The 20230-nt window shown below is 41.9% G+C and overlaps 1 protein-coding gene across 2 annotated transcripts in view; it reads left to right on the top strand.

The window, feature by feature from the left end:
- Positions 1-1522: 1522 nt before the first annotated feature.
- Positions 1523-20230, top strand: part of LOC129324625 (MAX gene-associated protein-like) — a 112212-nt gene continuing 93504 nt past the window's right edge. For both annotated transcript variants that reach the window (XM_054971965.1, XM_054971966.1), the window contains exons 1-4: positions 1523-2580; positions 6446-7397; positions 8019-8121; positions 9500-9592. In XM_054971965.1, the coding sequence (XP_054827940.1) occupies positions 1523-2580; positions 6446-7397; positions 8019-8121; positions 9500-9592 (2206 nt within the window). The remainder of the gene's footprint in view (positions 2581-6445; positions 7398-8018; positions 8122-9499; positions 9593-20230) is intronic.

A 20230-nucleotide genomic window follows, 5' to 3' on the forward strand; every position in this document is an offset into this window, starting at 1 on the left:
GATAAAATGCAGTGATTAAAACAAGCTACTTTTAAGAAATCAGGGTGTGTTATTTTTAAAAAAACTTGTTGTAAACTAAACCTGAATTTAATACTAATGTTTCTGTGTAGGTTTTATCTTGCCAAACATGCTGGCTTAATTCAGACACCATGACAAATCATAGTTTTTACTAATCATAGGGTTGGATCTAGTGATTTGTTAGCCAAAAACAATGGCAAATGTGGGTTTTTACCATATTCTCTTCCCCAGTAGTCTATTCCAGCCTTGAGGAAGCTGATTCCTAGGGTTTTGGGACACATTTAAGCTAATAGCATTGCCGCTCAAAGATGGGAGAAGGAAACAAGCTTTACTTTTGAAGTGATTTTGCCTCCTTTTCTCTAGATCCATGTTATCCTGGGAATCTCCTTTCCTGTGATTAGAAAAGACTTTGGGTGTAGAGGAATATATCATACATCTGTGTTTCTTATACTTTTCCTGAATTGCACCTATTGTTTAGCTCCTAAACCATGATGGCTTAAGCTTCTGAATGTTAAACCATAGTTCAGCTGCACAGAATTCTTTGTATCTCATTGTTTAGTTCTATTTTCTCTGCTCATTATGCTCAGTTTTAAATTTGATTTCATGTTTGTTTAGCAGTGATGTGGGTTTCCCCCCCAGAATGGAATTTTAAACTTTGCAGTTAAATTTTAAATAAATATTCAAATAATGTTGGCGTAAGAAGGTAAATTCAACATGTACAAGCAGTAGGTTTGTCTGTGCTTCATATCCCGCACACTTAGTCCATCTAAAATGATTGATTTGAGGCACAACATTCACATACGTGGGGCAGAAAATTTTCCATGGAAAAACATAGTATTGGAAAATTCTCCACCCATCTTCACTGCTTGAGTAGTAACTACTCAAAGCCAAGTGTTATATGTATGTAGCTGCTAACTCATGATCTATGTTTACTACACTATTAATTAGTCTCATTATAGAAGTACAACAGGGGGACCTGAAAGGACATGTGGGGAGGCATGTCATTTCCCCCTCCCCTCTATTTTCTCTTTCCCATCTCTGAAAGCTCCAATAGCCTCTCCATTTTCCTGCCACCTTCTCTCCTTCCCAGCTACCAACCAATGTATCTCCCCCTCCTCCATCTCCAGCTTTTCCTCCTTCCCTACTCATGGCCACATTTCCCTGGGAAAAGTTTAGCAACTTGTGCAGTGCCAGTCACTAGGTTGGGACCAGTTGCATGGTGGGGAGCCTACAAGGACCTGCATAGGGTATCTCATTTACTCCTGCTTTCGAGAATCAGAGCTCTCTTTGTCAGATTTATCAGGTATCTTCAGATTTGGCCATGTTGAGAATAAGATATGATGATGATGTCACTTGTCTATGTTTCAGAAGGAAACCTTATAAGGTTTATACTATATGGGTGTTAATTGAGTATTTCATTGGTTTTTCAGGATGAAGAATAGTAAAGAAAAACTGTGAAATACTTAAAATTAGGAATACTTAGAAATTGCAACTAATTTCCATAATGGAGAACCAGCCAGTAGTGTTGGGAAACCAGGATGGAGGGACAGCAACAGGCACAGCACCTGCTTTTTATGTCCTTGTGAAACAGTCACAGACCAGTGGAAAATCTGATCAAGGAAGCTTAGTTTCAAATCGAGATGGCTGTGGTCTTGCTATGAATGCAACAGTACCAGTAAAGTCTAAAGTGAAGACTTGCCTTCCTTCCGATTGTACCTCTGGAGGCATTACTGTCACCCTGGACAATAATACTATGTGGAATGAGTTCTACCATCGCAATACAGAAATGATTCTCACTAAGCAAGGAAGACGGATGTTCCCGTACTGTCGATACTGGATCACAGGCCTGGAACCCAACCTAAAGTATATCTTGGTCATGGATATTTCTCCTGTTGACAACTTCCGCTATAAATGGAATGGTTATAGTTGGGAGCCCAGTGGGAAAGCCGAACCTCATGTCTTGGGGCGGGTATTTATTCACCCAGAGTCCCCTTCTACAGGTCGTTACTGGATGCTCCAGCCGGTGTCTTTCTACAAACTCAAACTTACTAACAATACCTTGGACCAGGAAGGGCATATCATTCTGCACTCTATGCACCGCTATCTACCTCGACTACACCTGGTGCCTGCTGATAAAGCCACAGAAGTTATTCAGCTCAACGGTCCTGATGTCCAGACATTCACCTTCCCACAGACAGAGTTCTTTGCAGTGACGGCCTATCAAAACATACAGATTACACAATTAAAAATAGACTATAATCCATTTGCAAAAGGGTTCAGGGATGATGGACTGAGTACTAGGCCTCAACGTGATGTTAAACAGAATGGTGGCTCAGAGCATGAAGGAGGTAGTGTTGCTAGTTCTCCAAGCAATCTCAGGCACTCCACTGAAGCTGATGAGTTGCATCCAGAGCAGAGGATCCTAGAGCCATCCTCCAGTGCAATATCTCACACTGATTTGGAGAAGGAATTACTCAGTTCAGATCATGACTGCTTAAGTCTTACAGAAACGGATACACATATTTCTGATAGGCCAGCACTGAAGCAGGAAGCCTTGGAAAGGTAGGGTTGCATTTACTTTGAGGGGAAACATTCACTGTGCAGATTAGTACTTGCTATTCAGATAGTTTAATGTTCAAGAGCTGATGGTATAGCAGAGTAAATTCAAATTATATTCTTGATAAATCTTTGCTGTAGTTAACAAGTTTAGTTAGATTGCTGATTGCTGTTTTTGTAGAATAAATAAATTTGGATTATAGTAATATTCCCAAAATAATTTCTTAATTTATATTTTATTGTCAGCCTACTTTTAGTAGGAGTTCCACTATGTTTAAAATACTTTCAATGTCTGTGTCAATCCATGTTAATATTGTTTTGTTGCCCAAGGAATGTGATATTGTTACAGTGTTACAAAACAGAGAGAGAACAAAGTTTTTTCCCATTTTGTTGTGCCTTTGAGAATCCCCCCCATCCTTTATAAGAATGGTTTGTAGAGAAGTCCTCTCATGTGCTCAAAGAAGATCTGGCTTTGGAGACTGAAGGTAGATTGATTTCCTGCCTTTCTGTGTGCTTCTTCCCACTGCCCTTATTTTCTGTAAAACTTGTAGAAATTTGTCTGGTGTGATTCCAGTGGAGTTAAAGCTATCCTTCACAGGCTGTTAGATTCAGTTCAGGTGTCCCTTGCTCACATAGGCATCTATTTCCCCCCCTCCAGATCTTTCTGTTCTTCAGTGATTTCTTGTCTCCAACTGTTGAGTCATCCAGAGCCAAGTTTGGTTCCACTTGTATATCTGAAGCTGCCTTAAGCCAGGCCACACAGTTGGTCTATTTCAATTTTGTTAATTTCAGCAGCAACTCTGCAGGGTCTGGCACAAAACACCTGCTGCATGTCTTGGATTGTCACTTCCCTACTCTGGGATTGAGTGGGAGGAGTAACCCCCAAGAGATAATCTTCATCCAGTAGAAAGAAGAAAAGTTAATGAGAAGTCCACTGTTCTTTTTCAGATTGCTAGAGGAGAATGCTGGGATGATTTTCAACCAGCATATATGGGTTCAGGACTGCCCATAAGATCATATGACATTGCTTTCAAACAGCCGGAATTACACTTAGTTCGGATACGCATTTTACCAGTTTCGTGGCATGTAGTAGTGTTTTCAGGTAACAGCACTGTGGAAAATATTTTCAAAGTCTTAGCAAAGATTTCTTAGGGAAACAAATTATAGAAATGAGAAATGGCACTGTGATAATTGTTGCTGCTGCCAATCAGAGTACAACTAATGTTCAAAGGAAAAAAATCTCTTACGTGCTCTAGCAAGGTGTGAGCTGCAGCTTCTCTGAATGAAGGGAAAGCCCTCTTTGAAAAATCAGCATGGCTTTTTCAAAATCAAAGAATAGAATCAACTGCTTAAATGAAGTATGTGGCTTCCCATCTTGCTGAAAAATATTTAACCCCAAAGCATGATAGATTGTACACTGCATTTACTGATCTACAAACAGTCTTGGATTCCATTTCCGGAAGGCACTTATGGAAGAAACTCGGTGGCCTAATTTAATTAAACAATCATATGCTGCTTCTGAGTTGAAAGTTTGTTATAACCCCTAGGGTTTTTAACTAGTTCAGTTAGTTATTTGGGGAGTACACCAGGGTTTTATATTAGCCCTGCAACTTTTAAATCTTTATTTGTACAACCTTTCTCTGAAACTTAATTTAGTAGATTTTCACATTCCGAAATTGACAGGCCATTTGGTGTCCATACTTTTATATGTCAGTAGTACTGTTTTGCTCTCTTTTTCAGTAGTGGGCATTTAATGAGGTTTACATTCTTTTCATTTGATTGTAAATGTCATCCTCTCAATATGAATTATCAACACCCCCCTCCCCCAAATTATAATTTTCCAGAAATTTTTGCAACCAGTGTTATGGTTTGGTGGACATGATTTAGAGCAAGTACATAGGCTGCTATTTAATGCTGCTCTATCTTGAAATCCACAGTGGATTCCTGATTAGAATCTGAATTAACCTGGCAGATACTTGGAGATTTTATTGTGCATTTGGTGGGCAATACATTTCCTTGACATTGCAAGTTTGCAGGGTAAAAATCACAACTCAACTTTTATATGGAGTTTCTATTTGGATTAAAGCATATAGATCTAATACAGAATCCATTCAGTAACGTTGTAATAACATTTGATTGATATACCACCCTTCAGGACAACTTAATGCCCACTCAGAGCAGTTTACAAAATATGTCATCCCCACAACAAAACACCCTGTGAGGTGGGTGGGGCTGAGAGAGCTCCAGAGAGCTGTGACAAGCCCAAGGTCACCCAGCTGGCTTCAAGTGGAGGAGTGGGAAATCAAACCCTGCTCTCCAGATTAGAGTCCTGCGCTCTTAACCACTACATCAAACTGGCTTTCAGTCATTCAGCCATCTTTTGTTTGTGTTCTTTTTTGGAGAGCCAACAAGACGTGGCCTTGTCAACTGTTCTTTTGGAGTCTGGTATGAAACAACAGGCAACCCTAGCATAATCTGCTGCCATGAAATTTAGGTCCTTTTGTGAATTCTTGGAGCTTAGTAATGAACACAGAAATTGCTGATTTGGGCCATTGTGACTAGGCTCAACCAAGCCTGTAATTTAATGACAAGCTGGCTTGAAACTTCGGATTGGTGGCGACGTCTGATGGATGCTAAGCCCATTTGTTCCCCATTGTATTCGTATGTGCTTTTTGCTTTCAGCTATATTTGCTGGTAGCAACTATTGAGATTTTCTTTCAGTTCCTGTGTATTGCTACCTTTTTTCCTGGTACTCTTTAATGTATTGTCTACTGATGAATTATATGGCAGATTCTCCGATATCTTATATGCCTGCAGGATTTGCCCTTGTGGATCTTAGTTGCCAGAAAATATAACACACTTCTTAGTAAGTTTTAATGTTAAGTTGATGGTGTCTTTGATTACTCCTTTTCTTGTTAATTCTTCAAACTGTTCTTATGATTATCATCTATTAAATATCCTCTCAGGTAATGACAGGAGTCTACCCATTGTTGTTGTCAAATATATTTCAACAGTCTAAAAATTTTGGGTAAATGTTCTGAACAAGGAAATATTTTAAATACGAGGACCTAATTTTCCCCACTTTTTAAAATTTTTATTGCTGCCTATCTCCGTGATTCTCTGGGCATTCTAAGCGGTACCTGTTTTTTATTAAAATATTACAGCATATTGTATCTCAGTTTTTTATATTAACATTTTGGTAGTTGGACGTTTTGCTTTCTAATTGTGCTATATAGACATTCTCAGTACAATGAATGAGTTTACACCTGGATTTTTCTCTAATGATCCAAAATCGAATGGACGCTAATCTGGAAAGCTGGGTTTGATTCTCCACTCCTCTGCTTGAAGCCAGCTGGGTGGCCTTGCGTTTGTCACAGCTCTTTCAGAGCTCTCTCAGCCCCTCCCACCTCACAGGGTGATTGTTGTGAGGATGATAATAACATAGATGGTTGTTGTGGGTTTTCTGGGCTGTAATAACATACTTTGTAAGCCGCTCTGAGTGGGTGTTAAGTTGTCCTGAAGAGTGGTATATAAATTGAATGTTGTCTTTTTGTTATTATTTCCAAAACAATCTTCTCCTTCCCTCATTGGCCAGTTGGGTTCCAGTATCTCCTGGCGGTTCTAACCATACACTTCTTTTTGGCTGTAGTCAGTGAAGAAACTACCTGAAAAAGGAGCTTGAGCGTTATAATCTCTTTCCCTGTTGAGCAGTTGGCATTAAAGAGCTGCATAAAAGTGGTACTAAAAACCTGCCTTTACAAAATGTAACAAACATTGTTTGTAACACTTAAAAGAGATCTTAAAAGGGGGATTTTGTTTGGTTTTTTAATTGTGAAATTTCTTTGCATTTTTTTCTTTCTTTCTTGTCCAGCCCAGTAGCTAGCCCTTGTCAAAACAGAGCTCATGTGCCATCCCCACTGAACTCAAATGGAGGCATCAATATTGTTGTTAAAGAAGAACCAGTAGATGAATATGATTATGGGCCAAGTGAATGTATGGAAGGGATAAGCGTAAAACGGGAAGAAGGACATGAAGAGACAGAAGAATATTCCAATAAAAATAACTTGGTGGACAAGCAACTGAAGAAACACAGTGAAATGGACAAAAAGGAAGTGGAAATAGAATCTAACAAGCAAATGCAGAATAGCCAGTTGGGTGTTGCCCAAGCAAAAATGTTAAAATTGGACAGTGGAAAGATGCCTGTAGTCTATCTAGAGCCATGTGCAGTCACCAGGAATACAATAAAAGTGTCTGCTCTTTCACAGTCCATGTTGTCACCTTCTAAAAGTGAGAGATCACCGTTCAGCTATTCAGTGGATTCTTTGTCTAGTTGTTTTGAAAACAATGATCTCTCTAGCATTTTTACAGCTATGAAAAGTGAAGAAACAGACGTTGAGAAACAGATTTTTGAAAATAATATTCCATGTGGATCTTCTTCAGCAGGAGACATGCTGTGGGAACCTGAAGCATATAGCAGTCTCACTGTGAAAAAGAAGGCATCTAGCTTCAGTCTCAAGACAACTGCATGTAGTAGGATATCTTCAGCAAAAGATAACTCTGGGAAAAAGAAGACAAGTGCTTTTAAGACTCCTTTGTCCCGCATGAGTATTGTTGGTAACCAAAAGGTTGTGATACCAGGCCCACGTAAAAGAGGAAGACCACGGAAAGTAAAGTCATCAGAGGCTGGACAAACACTGAAATTCACAGGAAAGTCAACTGCAGCAAGTACTTATGCCTCTTTAGGGCCTTGCGATACCCATTTAGATGTTAAGCCTGATCTTGAGGATGTGGATGGAGTACTCTTTGTCTCCTTTGTGTCCAAGGTAAATCTGTACCTGAATTATCTGAATTGTTTAGAGTTGTCAGAAATACTAGGTTGTTCCTTCTGTAATTAAAAACTTGAAGATGTATTTCCCATTTTCCACTGAAGTATAGATTTCACAGTATTTTTAAGCTTGGTATTGTGGGTTTTCTATGTTATCCATCTTTTCTCTTCATCTAAATGTGATGATCTAGATATTGCAGTTTAAATAACAAAGGGACTTGTTGCAGCTTAAAGACTACTACATGTATTGTCACATAAGCTTTTCTGAGCCAGAGCCTTTAATGAGTCAGAACAATTCTGATGAAGTGGCTTCTGGTTCACAAAAGCTTATGCCGCAATAAATTAGTTTTTAAGTTGCCTCAGGATGCTTCATTATTCTGGTTATAGATGACAGTGGACCCTTCCAAGTCCATTGTAGTCAGTGGGCTTAGAAGGGTATAACTTTGGTTAGGATTGCACTGTAAGACAGTTAACTAACTCCCCTGCTCTTGAAGTTTGTGTGCTTATATCTAGATCAGTCTGCTTTAATTGTCATTTGTATTTCCATGAATGGATTTATATTTTCTAGCATAAAATAGAATTTTATTGTTAACATTCATTTGAGCTCTTTTTAATATAGGAAGCTCTTGCTATCCACACTGTTGATGGAGCTGAAGAGAGAGAAGATCTGCAGAGTATACAAACTCCTACACTAGCTCCATATGATTCATGCAGCGATCCAGGTAACAAGCAGAAATTTGGTTTGGTATCACCTTTGTTGTTAGTAGGCTTGAAAATGACCCATTTTCTGGGACAAGCAAGAACCTCCTCCAGGTGATCAGGAACAACAGTCTCCTGATGCATCTTCCATAACTATGGAAGTTGCATGTAAGGGAAAAGTGTTTGTAGAGCCAGTTTGGTGTAGTGGTTAAGAGTGGCAGGACTCTCATCTGGAGAACTGGGTTTGATTCCCTGCTACTCCACTTGAAGCCAGCTGGGTGACCTTGGGTCAGTCACAGCTCTTCCAGAGGTCGCTCAGTCCCAACCATCTCATAGGCCCTATGACATAGGGTGATTGTTGTGGGGATGATAATAATGTACTTTGTAAGCCGTTCTGAGTGGGCATTAAGTTGTCCTGAAGGGCGGTATATAAATCGAATGTTGTTGTTGTTGTTGTTATTACCTGTTTATGAAATTTTGGAGGTGACATCTGGAGTTTCTTCCATCCCTTGCCTGAAAGGGTGGTATCTAATTTCTTGTGCAGCTCTGGAATAGAGACTGTATCTTACACAGGGAAGCATTTGGCATGATGTGTTCTGGTATTGAGGAGTTATGTTATCTGTCTAGTTTGTTCTGTAGCTGGGCAAACATAACTGGCTGGCTTGCTGGCTGCTTTTCTCTTTCTGCCCCTTTCCCTCTGCTAGAGAAAGTGACAGAGTACAGTGGTCAGACTACCCATTATGTTTTTGTCTGTGCACATTTTTAAAGATGATTTTATTTTTTCAATTGCAGCTGCTAGGGCTGTTTTGTCAAAAAGGAGAACAGTGTTGGAAGAGAGAGACTCTTTAACCCTTTCCCTCTGTCACCTCTGAACAACTTTTAGGGGAAGAAACTGAGTACCCATACTTGTTCCCATATCATTCTCCTCCTTGAAAATTGCCCCAGTGGATGTATTTGGGAAAGAAAGGAAAAGTATAATGGGTAGTTTGACTTTGAGATTTTCTCATTTCATTGAGTGGATGTGGCTGAACAGTAGTGTAAAGCTATCTTCTTTTTCCTGCTCTGGAATATCTTTTTTGAGGTACGATGACTACTGCTTATAGTATTCCAAATGAGGCCACATCAGACCTGTGCAGGGACATTACAGAATTGGCAAGTTTATTTTAAATTCTTTTCCTAAAAAACCCAGCATAGATTTTGCCTTCCTCACCTTTGTTGCACACTGAGTTTCCAGTTTTATTCAACTACCCGTTACAACTCTGTGGTCTCTTCTCAGTCTTGGACAATTCAATCTTAGCCAATGTAGTGGGTGGGAACACTGAAACAGAGTGACAGGAATTGGGTTAGTGAATCAGAAGTGATACAGGTAATACATTTTAAAAAACATTCTTATTTTGGCAGATGGTCAGAGGATACAGCAACTAGAAAAAGAACTGTTGGAAGATCTGAAGTCTTTTAAGTACAAGCAGGTGATACATCCTAGTCTTCAGGAAGGTAGGTGTTCCGTTCATGTCTGCCTGCAGGTTGTTATTAAAACAGTAACAAAATTTACATCTGGGTTGCTCAAAAAAACTACCCTGTCACTTGATTTTATTAAAATAATTAGTAAAGTGAGGGAGCACTGTTTTTTCCCCAGTGATGGGCTGGGCATACTATCCTTATTATCCACTATGAACAAGACTTTCTGTCATCCCACTTCAGAAGGCCAGTGAACATTTGTAAAGAGTTAGTGTGTCTTCCCTGTGAGCAGTTTATGGACTTGTATTTCCAAGGAATGAGTATTGCAGGGAGAATTTATTTGGAATACAGTTCTGTATTTGTGTTGTATGTTTCCCCCCATCCACTTAGACTACAACCATTCATGTACTTAGGCTGCTTAAATCAGTTAACTAGTACATTTTTTCAAAAAGAAAATTAAATCTGGGTCTAAAACCTTTGTTTCAGCGAAAAGTTGAGAAACCTTAACTGAAAGTCCTGCTCACCAACTCTTGCAGTTCTTTGAGAAACTGACCAAGTATGTAGATAAAGGCATTATATACTTGGACTTTCAAAAGGTGCTTCATCAAAATCTCCTGAGTTAGCTTAGCCTTCTTAGCATGGGATAAGAGAATAGTTTCTCTTCTGGATTAAAAATTGGTTAGGTGACAGGAAGCAAAAGTAGGAATAAATGGAGGGAGGAAAGCAGTGGGGTCCCATGAAGATTGGTATTAGGGCCAGTGCTATTTAATCTGCTCATAAATGATCTTGGAACTGTGCACGAGCAGTGTAGTGGCCAAGTTTGCATATGACACTGAATGGTGAAAACACAGGCTGTCTGAGAAGAGCTCCAGGAGGATCTCCACAAATTGAGTGAGTGGGCAACAGTGTGGTAAATGAATTTCAGTGTAGGTGAGTGTAAGGTGATGCATATTGGAGCATCACATCCCAATTTAAAGTAATATTTTATTGGGGTCTGAACATGCTGAGACTGACAGGGAAAAGAGACCTTGGAGTCATAGTAAATCACTCAATGAAAGTGTCAACCCAGTGTGCCACAGAAGTGAAAAAGGCAAACTCTGTGCTGGGATTATTAGAAAAGGGATTGAAAATAAAACACCCAATATTATAATGCCCCTGAATAGATCCATGGTGTGGCCTCATTTGGAATACTGTGTGCCGTTCTGGTCACCATATCTCAAAAAGGACAATGCAGAGCTGGAAAAAGTTACAGAAGAGGGCAACCAAAATGATTAGGAGGTTGGAGCACCTTTTCTGTGAGGAAAGGTTGAAGAGTCTGGGACTTCTCAGTTTAGAAAAGAGAGAACCTCGTTAGGGTCGTGATAAGTTATGCATGAGGTATTATGCATGAGGTAGAGTGAGTAGATAGAACTTTTTCTTCTCCCTCTGAGGCAGAGGACATCTTGGGTGTTTCCCTTTGTCCTGTCAGGGAGACAGGAAGTTAATTTTCTTCCTCTTTCCTGTTGGAGCTTGGAACACCCCTTCTTCCAGTTCTTTCCTTCCTCCAGGGAGGCAGTCACAGCGGCAGAATACTCTGCCACTTCTTAGGAAACTTTCCATTTCTGATCTTACTTTCGTTTTCCCTCCTTCCCTCCCTCTTTCTCTCTCTCTGCTTTCTTCCCTTCCGTTTAAAAACAACAACAACAACAACAACAACAACAATGTTCTATTTATATACTGCCCTTCAGGACAACTTAATGCCCGCTCGGAGCGGTTTACAACGTATTCTGTCAGGCTCCCTCCTTCTGCCTTTGGACTCTGCACCCAATCTTTGGTGAGCCTGTCAGCACCATGGTGTCTAGGGACTCCGATGGGATCTTCATGGACGGCAAGGAGGAAGATTCTTCAGTGGCTGCAATCATGGCAGAAGAGGCCAATCCATCCAGTGCTGTCCTGCCTCTGAAGCTGGATTGGGCTCCTGGCAACTTTCCAGCCCTTGAGCTGTGTATCCCAGCAAAGAGATCCTGTTGCCAGTAGCAGGAGCGGAGATTGACAGTGCATCTCTGTCTGGAGGTCAAGAACAGTGCTTCAGGCTGCAGAAAAGGTGGAAAACAGTAGCAGCACTTGTGCTAAGACCCATGCGGCCCCAGATGATGCGTTAGCCAACCTCCCACCGGGAGAAGTTGTGGCAGGCCCTTCCAACTCAGATAGGAACCTGCAGCTTCCTGAGATCGACTTTTCAAGGACAGGTAGTGTACCTGGCGACCTCGACCCCTCTTTATAAGTCAACTTTCTCTCTCTCTTAAGGCAAACCGCGAGAGAGGAGATCTTTAAGTTCTGCCAACTTCACTCCAAGGCTGCAAATGAAGGGACATCCAACTCTCCCTGTCCTCCCCCCACCCCAAGGCCAGAGACAAGCAATGTCAGGCCAAAGGCCAGTGACCCACTAAAGCTGCCCAGAAATCAGCTCCAGGCAGGGGTAAGGACGTGGGACGTTTCTGGGAGGGAGAGACATCTTCCGGTATTGAGGACGGAGAGGAGGGCGAGTTCCTCTTAGAAGAGGAGGAAGTAACCATACCCGAACAATCTGAACAGTTGTTCAAGGCAGAAGACTATCAGTATTTGTTGACCAAAGCCCTGGCAGCCTTACACCTTCAGGAAAGCCCTAAAGGGGAGGAGGAGGACTCTAAGGTAGGCAAAGTCACTTCCAGACCCAAGGGGTGCAAGGAATTTTTCCCCAGGGCTGATACTCCAGAGAGGGTCTTTCCATTCCTTGAGTATTTTGAAAGGTAACTCAAGGCCAAATGGGCTACCCTGGTGGCCAGTAAACAATGCCCAAACTCCGTCAAAAAGTTGTATGCCTTACCTGCTTAAGCTAATGAGCTGTTACAGGTGCTGAGGATCAACGCCTCGGTGGCAGCATTGCATTCCACAAGTCTTCTCTTGGAGGACGGACAAGGATCTGTGAAAGACAATCTGGACAGAAAAGCTGAGATTGCCCTTAGGCGGGCCTATGAATCTTCAACTATGGCTATCAAAGCTTCTACCACCACATCCATTGTGTCCAGGGCCTTGGAGGTATGGATTCACAAGCTCATCCAGCTGCTTCCAGGAAATCACAGACGTCTACTAGAAGGGGCCAACAGGATCCTGAAAGCCAGCACCTTCGTGCCGGACACCACCCTGGACGCCCTGACTTTTTCCTCTAGGGCCATGGTATCAGTGATAGTCGCTAGGAGGTTATTATGGTTAAGAGCTTGGCTGGCCAACCTTAACTCCAAATTCATCCTTATGGCTTACCCATTCCAGGGTGACAAGTTATTTGGGGAAATTCTAGAGAAGATACTGGTGAAAACAAGGGACAAAAGGAAAGCGCTGCTGAAGACACTCAAGAGGCTGGACAGACGCCCCTTTGGTACCTAGCCTTTTCATTCCCACCACTCCCTGGCCAGGTCTTGCCAGGAACCAAAACGGTCGTCCTGGAACTTCACCAGACAAAACTTCAAGAGAGGCTCCTTTGGATCCAGGTCCAACAGACATCAACAACCCAAAGGAGACAGGCACAAGTTTGACACCAGAGGCCCCAAGTCCTGATTTGCTTTGCGGCCTGGTGGGCAGGAGATTGCTGCATTTTCAGCAAGCGTGGGTTGAGTCAAAGGTGGATGCCTGGACCCTTGAAGAGGTCTCCAAGGGCTATTCAATCAAATTTGAATCCTACCCACCAGATCATTTCCTGAAGTCTCCTCTCTGCAAGAACCCCTAGAGGAAACTCATCACGCGAAAAGCCCTTGAACATCTTTTAGACATCCAGGCAATTGAATCCATTCCCAACGGAGAACAGGGCCTAGGGGTCTACTCTCTATTCTTTACAGTCCAAAAGAGAAACAGGGACTGGAGAGCAATTCTGGATTTTCAATTTATAAACCAATTTGGTGTAGTGGTTAATAATGTGGGACTCTAATCTTGAAAACTGGGTTTGATTCCTCACTCCTCCACTTGAAACCAGCTGGATGACCTTGGGTCAGTCACAACTTCTAGCTCTCTCAGCCCCGCCCACCTCACAGGCTGTTTTGTTGTGGGGATAATAATGACATACTTTGTAAACCGCTCTGAGTGGGTGTTAAGTCATTCTGAAGGGCGGTATATAAATCGAATGTTGTTGTTGTTATTATTATTAAATTAAAATGTTTCCGCATGGAAACACTACGGTCCTTCTCCGAAGCACTGCAACCTGGGGAGTTTCTTACATCAGTAGACCTCGCCAAGGCCTACTTACACATACTTACAAATCCAGCTCATCGATGCTTTCTAAGAGTCCATGAGAATAAGCTCCATGTTCAATTCAGAGCACGGTCCTTTTGCCTAGCCACACTCCCAGGGTGCTTTTGAAAGTGCTCATCAACCCAGTCGTTCATCTCAGGGAGAGGGGGTTCACATACACCCATATCTGGACGACATCCTCATCAGGGCAGACTCCAGGGAGAAGTCTCTTCAGGATGACGGTATGATAACAACATAAACATGGACAAATGCTCCATCCAACCTTCCCAGATACTGGTGTGCCTGGGGATGATAGTGGACATCAGAGAATGTCACCAGAAAACCAAAGATCTCGTCAGATCTGTCATGCGGAACAACTCCATCCCGCTCCAAACTCTATCCAAACTGATGGGGACCCTAGTGGCAAACTGCGAGGCAGTATACTGGGTGTGTGTTCATACTTGTGTTCTGCTGACCTTTCTCCACCCCTTCCAGTTTCAGATCATGTCCAAAGGCCTACATGCATGTCAAGGTCCCTTGGAAAGTCAAGGAAAGCCTCAGATGGTGGACCAAAAACAGCAACTTCCATCAGGGCCAGTGCTTCCTGGCTCCACAAAGACTCCAAATCTTCACAGATGCCAGCCTAGTAGGATGGGGAGTGATACAGGAGAGCTGCCCAGTCCAAGGAGGAGACACAACTTCCTGTCAACCTACTAGAGGTGAAGGCAATACAACTGGCCCTCGCTCACTTCGACCGATTAACTGGCCTAGTCCACATGGACAACACATCGAACAAGGTCTACATAAACAAGCAGCGGGGCACCAAGTCTTCCAGACTTCACAAAGAGGCAATCAAGATCATCTTGTGGGCCGAAACCCATGAATCTTTTATTCAGGTAGAGCTCATCAAAGGCATGGCCAACACGCAGACTAACTGGCTGAGCAGACAAACCATACAGCCAGGAAGATGGACCCTCAAGCAGGAGATGTTCCAGATGATGATGGACCAATTTGGGATGCCTATATTGGACCTATTTGAGACACATCTAAATCACCAGGTTCCTGATTGGATATTACCACCCACAGGCGGAGGGGACCGACACCCTAATATTCCCTTGGCTGAAGTGTCTGATGTATGCCTTTCTTCCCATTCCAGTCATTCCCAAGCTGCTGAGAAAAATAGCAGAGCAGGGAGCAGAGGTGATCTTGATAGCTCCATGTTGGCCAAAAAGACCATGGTTTTCAACACTCCAGTTGATGTCAGTTGCCCCTCATCTCTCCCGTCCATCCCAGATCTACTCTGTCAGGGCCCTGTTTGGCACGCACACCCAGACTGGATATGTTTGACCGCTTGGAGGTTGAGAGGGTTTCCCTATCTAGACTGGGATACCTCCCACAAGTAATCGACACACTCCTAGCCTTCAGGAAAAGATCCACCATCAAAATATACTTCCACCTGGAAAGCCTTCATCAGATGGTTGAAGAGATGTAACAGGCTCTCTTGCCTGTGTCTGAACTAAGCTTCACTACTCCAAAGGAAAGATTTATCTTTTCCCTTGGATAGTGTTCAGCAATTAGTTCAAGACCTGTCAAGCAAAATTGTTCTTTGAACGTTTGCTTATCGGTACATTTATTTATAAAAAGGTTCTTTATTGCTTTGTCACTTCTAATCAAAGTACTCAGACACCTGTTAGAGTTTATTTCTTTTATTGAAAATACACTCTATTTTCTTAATGAAGCAAGTAGTTAAAATACATGATTATTAATATGTTCTACAAAAATAGAACACAGGAAGGCAATTAGAATTCAATTTGCGAACATTTCCTAACTAACTCTTATGAAATGCATTAAGATTTTCATAGCCTACATTGCAAAGATAAGAATCTCACCTAATCTTTGTGAGATGTCTTCCAATCAGAACTCTAACCCATTATCTAGATTAGCATGTTTTATAGGTTATCATATGCAAATACTTAAGATCTTTTCATGTAATAACGTTAGCAAACTATGACTGGTTTAATGCTTCATTGAATATTCATAATTTCTATTGTATAACCTTCTAATTAGCCAAAAAATGAAGTTATAGCCAACTTGCATAACAAAGCTATAAATTTGTGAGTAATGACAGGAAGAGTTAAGATACTAGATCACTATTGGTCCAGTCTCTGATAAAGAAACATTAATCTAGATGGAGTCCACTGCTTTTAATTAGCTGTCAAAAGATTAAAGCGCACCTGTTTTGGTTACCTAACACTCTTAAAAAAATGCATAGATAGTTCATGAAAAGTTTAAAATTTCACCCAGAATACAAGCCATTACTATGTATCAGCTTAGTATTGATTAGTATAATGTGCTTTAATCTATATTATTGCAACAGAGAAAGAAAGTGGACTACCTTCACCCTCTGCTGTGTGAGGTCCTGGGATTTCTACAAGATGGTTTGGACTTGGGCCTTAAGCCAGCCACATTGAGAAAACAAGTGGAAGCCCAGTCTTCAGTGCTACTGCTCGTGGAGGGCCTCAGACTATCCAGGCACTCTCATGTACAATGATCCCTCAGGGGAGCAACTCTTCTGAGCCCACCCACTATCCATTGATTCCCCATGTAGAGGCTACATGTCGTACTGGCAGCCTTTACTAAACCACCCTTCGAGCCTCTGAGGGATATTCCATTGAAATGGTTAAAACTGAAAAACCATTTTCCTAGTAGCCATTACATCGGCCCGGAGGATCTCTCAGTTCAGTGCACTTTCAGTCAAACCCAATCTGTGCATATTTCACAAGGATAAGGTGGTCATCTGCACAGACCCCACCTTCCTACCCAAGGCATGTTCCAGATTTCACAGGTCACAGGAAATCAATCTTCCATCCTTCTGTCCTAGTCCAGTGCACACTAAGGAAAAGGAATGGCACAACCTTGATGTAAGGAGGGCCCTCAAAGCATACTTGACCAGAACAGAACCGATTGGGAAGCTGGATTTTCTCTTCATTAACATGACTCCACCGAATGTGGGGAAGAAGATGTCCGCAGCAATTATCAGAAATAATATTAAAGCATGCATCGTAGAAGCATACAAGGCAAGCAAAAGAGAAATACCTAAAGGAATTACGGCACACTCTAATCAGAAGTGCAGCAACAAATGTAGCCCTTCTAAACAATGTGTCGGTGGAAGAAATCTGCAAAGCTGCTACATGGTCTTCTGTCTCCACTTTCATTAAACATTACAAGCTAAACCTGTATAACTCAGCTGATGCCGCCTTTGGAAGGAGTGTTACAGCACGTGATACAGGATGAGAACACAACCTGCCCGGAAAGGAGTAAATGCTTTAGGAGCACCCAAGATGTCCTCCGCCTCAGAGGAAGAACAGACGTTTGAACACTTACCAAAAAGGGTCCTTCTCCTCTGAGGACAGGAGGATATCCTGCCCTCCCGGGTTCCTCGTCCTTCATCCTTTCCTTCTATCACACTGTGTTGTTGTTTCCTCCGTTACTGACTCTCCTTCTGAGTCTGCTTACCTATTAACTTTTTCAGATCAAGCTACTGCACGGAAAAGAAGTAGTAACTATACCAATACACGAGAGACTATTGCTGTTTGGAGTCACTTGAACTGGAAGAAGGGGTGTTCCATGCTCCAACAGGAAAGAGGAAGAAAATTAACTTCCTGCCTCCCTGATTGGATGAATGGAAACACCCAAGATGTCCTGTCCTCAGAGGAGAAGGACCCTTCTTGGTAAGTGTCCAAAGGTCCGTTCCTCTCCCCCAAATACTAGAATTTGAAGACATCCAATTAAGCTGATAGACAGTAGATTCCAGACTACCAAAATAAAATGCTTAAAAAGTGATTAAAATGTGGAATTTGCTGCCCAAAGATGTAGTGATGGCCATAGGCACAGACAGCTTTAAAAGAGGATTAGACAGTCATGGAGCGATGGCTACTAATGATGATAACTTTTGGGAATTTCCACATTTAGAGGCAGTAAACCTCTGGACACCAATGCTAGGAGGCAATCTCAGGGGAAGGCCTCAGCTTCTATGCTGTTTTTGGCAGCTGTGTGAGACAAGATGGTGAACTAAATGCAGCACTATTCTGATTCAGTAGGGCAGAAGATCAGTTTCAGGTTGATCTGTAGTAGAAGAGCAAGATCCAGATCCAGTAGCATCTTAAAGAGCAACTAGATTTCCAGGGTATGACCTTTTGAGAGTCAGAGCTCCTTTCAACAGATACAAGGAGTGGAAAAAGGATGGGGTCTCCTTCCTTTTTTCACTCCTTGAATCTGACAGAGCGTTTGACATTTCAAAGCTCACATGCTTGAAATCTAGTTGTTCTTTAAGGTGCTGTTGGACCCAGATCTTGCTTTATTGTCTTATGAAAATTATAGTAGAATTAGTAAAAAGCTGAGTGAGGGTGATTGTGGTTATTGCCTGATAATGCTGGTTATCGTCTACTAATGGTTACAGGATCACATGTGGGATGGATGAATTGCATGGTCCTCATCCTAGCTTCTATACAAAATCTCATCCTCTCTCTTTCCAGTGCCCTTCTTTGCCCTTCTGTTAGCTTTAGCACCGACTAAACACTATATTGACACAAATATTAATTATGAATTATTGTGCATCTGAGCTACACATAATGTTAATATTTCTCCTTACCCAGTATTTGCAACTGATAACCAGTTTCTAATTAATCAGGAAGTTGGGCTGCATCCAGATGTCACATGAAATTGTGGTTTATTTCCAGTACAATTCATTGTACAAACCGTAGTTAGTATCCTAGATGTGCATAGCTGGCCACGGTTTGTTCATAAGTCAGAATTAGTGTGCTGCATTCCCACCTCCAAACATATACTATTCTGAACTCCCTCGCATTGCTGGCCTGCTAGGAAAGCCTCACGTGATATGAAGCCTGCTTGTTATTGGCCACTTGCAATAAATGAGAGGAAATGGAGGGGGGCACTTAGGCAAGCCAAGTCTCCTCTCCCTCATTAAACATTATCTGCCCCCTGCCCCCTCCCTGTCTAGTTGTTTCACTGAATTCTTGAACATTTTTACAAATAAGGAAAAATAAATCTTTCCTTGGGAAGGTAGGGAAGAGTAGCTCATCTTAGTGTGGAGGGAAACTACAGTTGGTGGCAAAGGCATGGGGATTGGAAGAAGAAAAATGTAATTTCATCTGTTGTGGAAAATAGTCACTTGATCCAGGTTAAAAGAAGCTACAGTGCTTTATTTAAGCAGCTGCTGTTCTAACAAAATGGAGACTTACAGCCATGGTGCATTTATCTTTTATAAGTTATAGAAGTAAATATTCATTGGTTTATCAGAGTAGGAAGGCACACCTCCTATGAAATGGCTATTTTCTAATAGTTAGTAAAATGGCTTCAATAATCTCCCTCACCTGTCTCCCTTTCTGTGATCTAATATTGTTTATTGTAGACATACAAATAGGAACCCATGAGGACGGGAGCAGAGATCCCATTACCTCCTCACTGGCTGTTCTTCCCACTCTTTGAGTCCTCTTCCCCTTGCCTTTGACAGTCTCTGCTTCCCCTTCCTCCAGAATGTTGAATGGAAGAGAACCTGTCTAATGAAACTGTAATTTTCAGTCTGACTAAAGGGAAAACAGACTAACATAGGGAATGCTTTGGAAAGAGACCGTCTCTGTCTCAGGGCCCAGTTTTGATGAAACTGGCTAATGATACATAATTTTGGGAGGAGCTCACATTTACACTGTGAGACTCATGAGGTTGAGGGAAGGCCAGTATTTATTTTAGGAATAAACGCTTGGCTGTTAAGTGTTCTGTGCCCCCGAAAGTTAACATCTGAAATGTTATAACTTAATGTGCCCAGCGTTATTTATATATAGTTTTAAGCCCTATTACCGAACCTCCTTATTTCTCCTGTCCTGTTTCCTGGATGCCTACTATATAGTAAATTGCATTTAGTTGGGCCATTTGGGTTTAGTCTGTTAGTAGAAGGTTGGAGAGCACCCTGGTTGAACTACGCAGCATGCTGTCACTTCTTGGTGGTGGAAAGTGCTGTCAAGTTGTAGCCAATTTGTGGCAACTCCTGTTGGGGTTTTCAAGGCAAGAGTCTACCGAAGGTGGTTTGTCATTGCCTGCCTGTGCGTAATGACCCTGGACTTCCTTTGAGAACTCCCATCCAGTTATCCTGCTTAGCTTTGTAGATCTGGTGAGATTGGGCTTGCCTGAGCTATCCAGATCAGGGTGTCACTTCTTAAACGGCATTTAAAAACCCAGACTTTACAGTAGTAATCAACTGACCACTCTTAAAAAATGTGAGGGCATTTAAATGTTCTTAACTGTGTAGTTAGATACAGGCCAGTAATTTTTATTCTAACCAGTGTTAATAGGTTGATTTCTATGCTGAAACCTTTGTCTTTATATGGTGTAATGCTAGCTCAGATGCAAGGATGTTGC

Source organism: Eublepharis macularius, chromosome 2, assembly GCF_028583425.1.
Source record: "Eublepharis macularius isolate TG4126 chromosome 2, MPM_Emac_v1.0, whole genome shotgun sequence".
Taxonomy (NCBI): domain Eukaryota; kingdom Metazoa; phylum Chordata; class Lepidosauria; order Squamata; family Eublepharidae; genus Eublepharis; species Eublepharis macularius.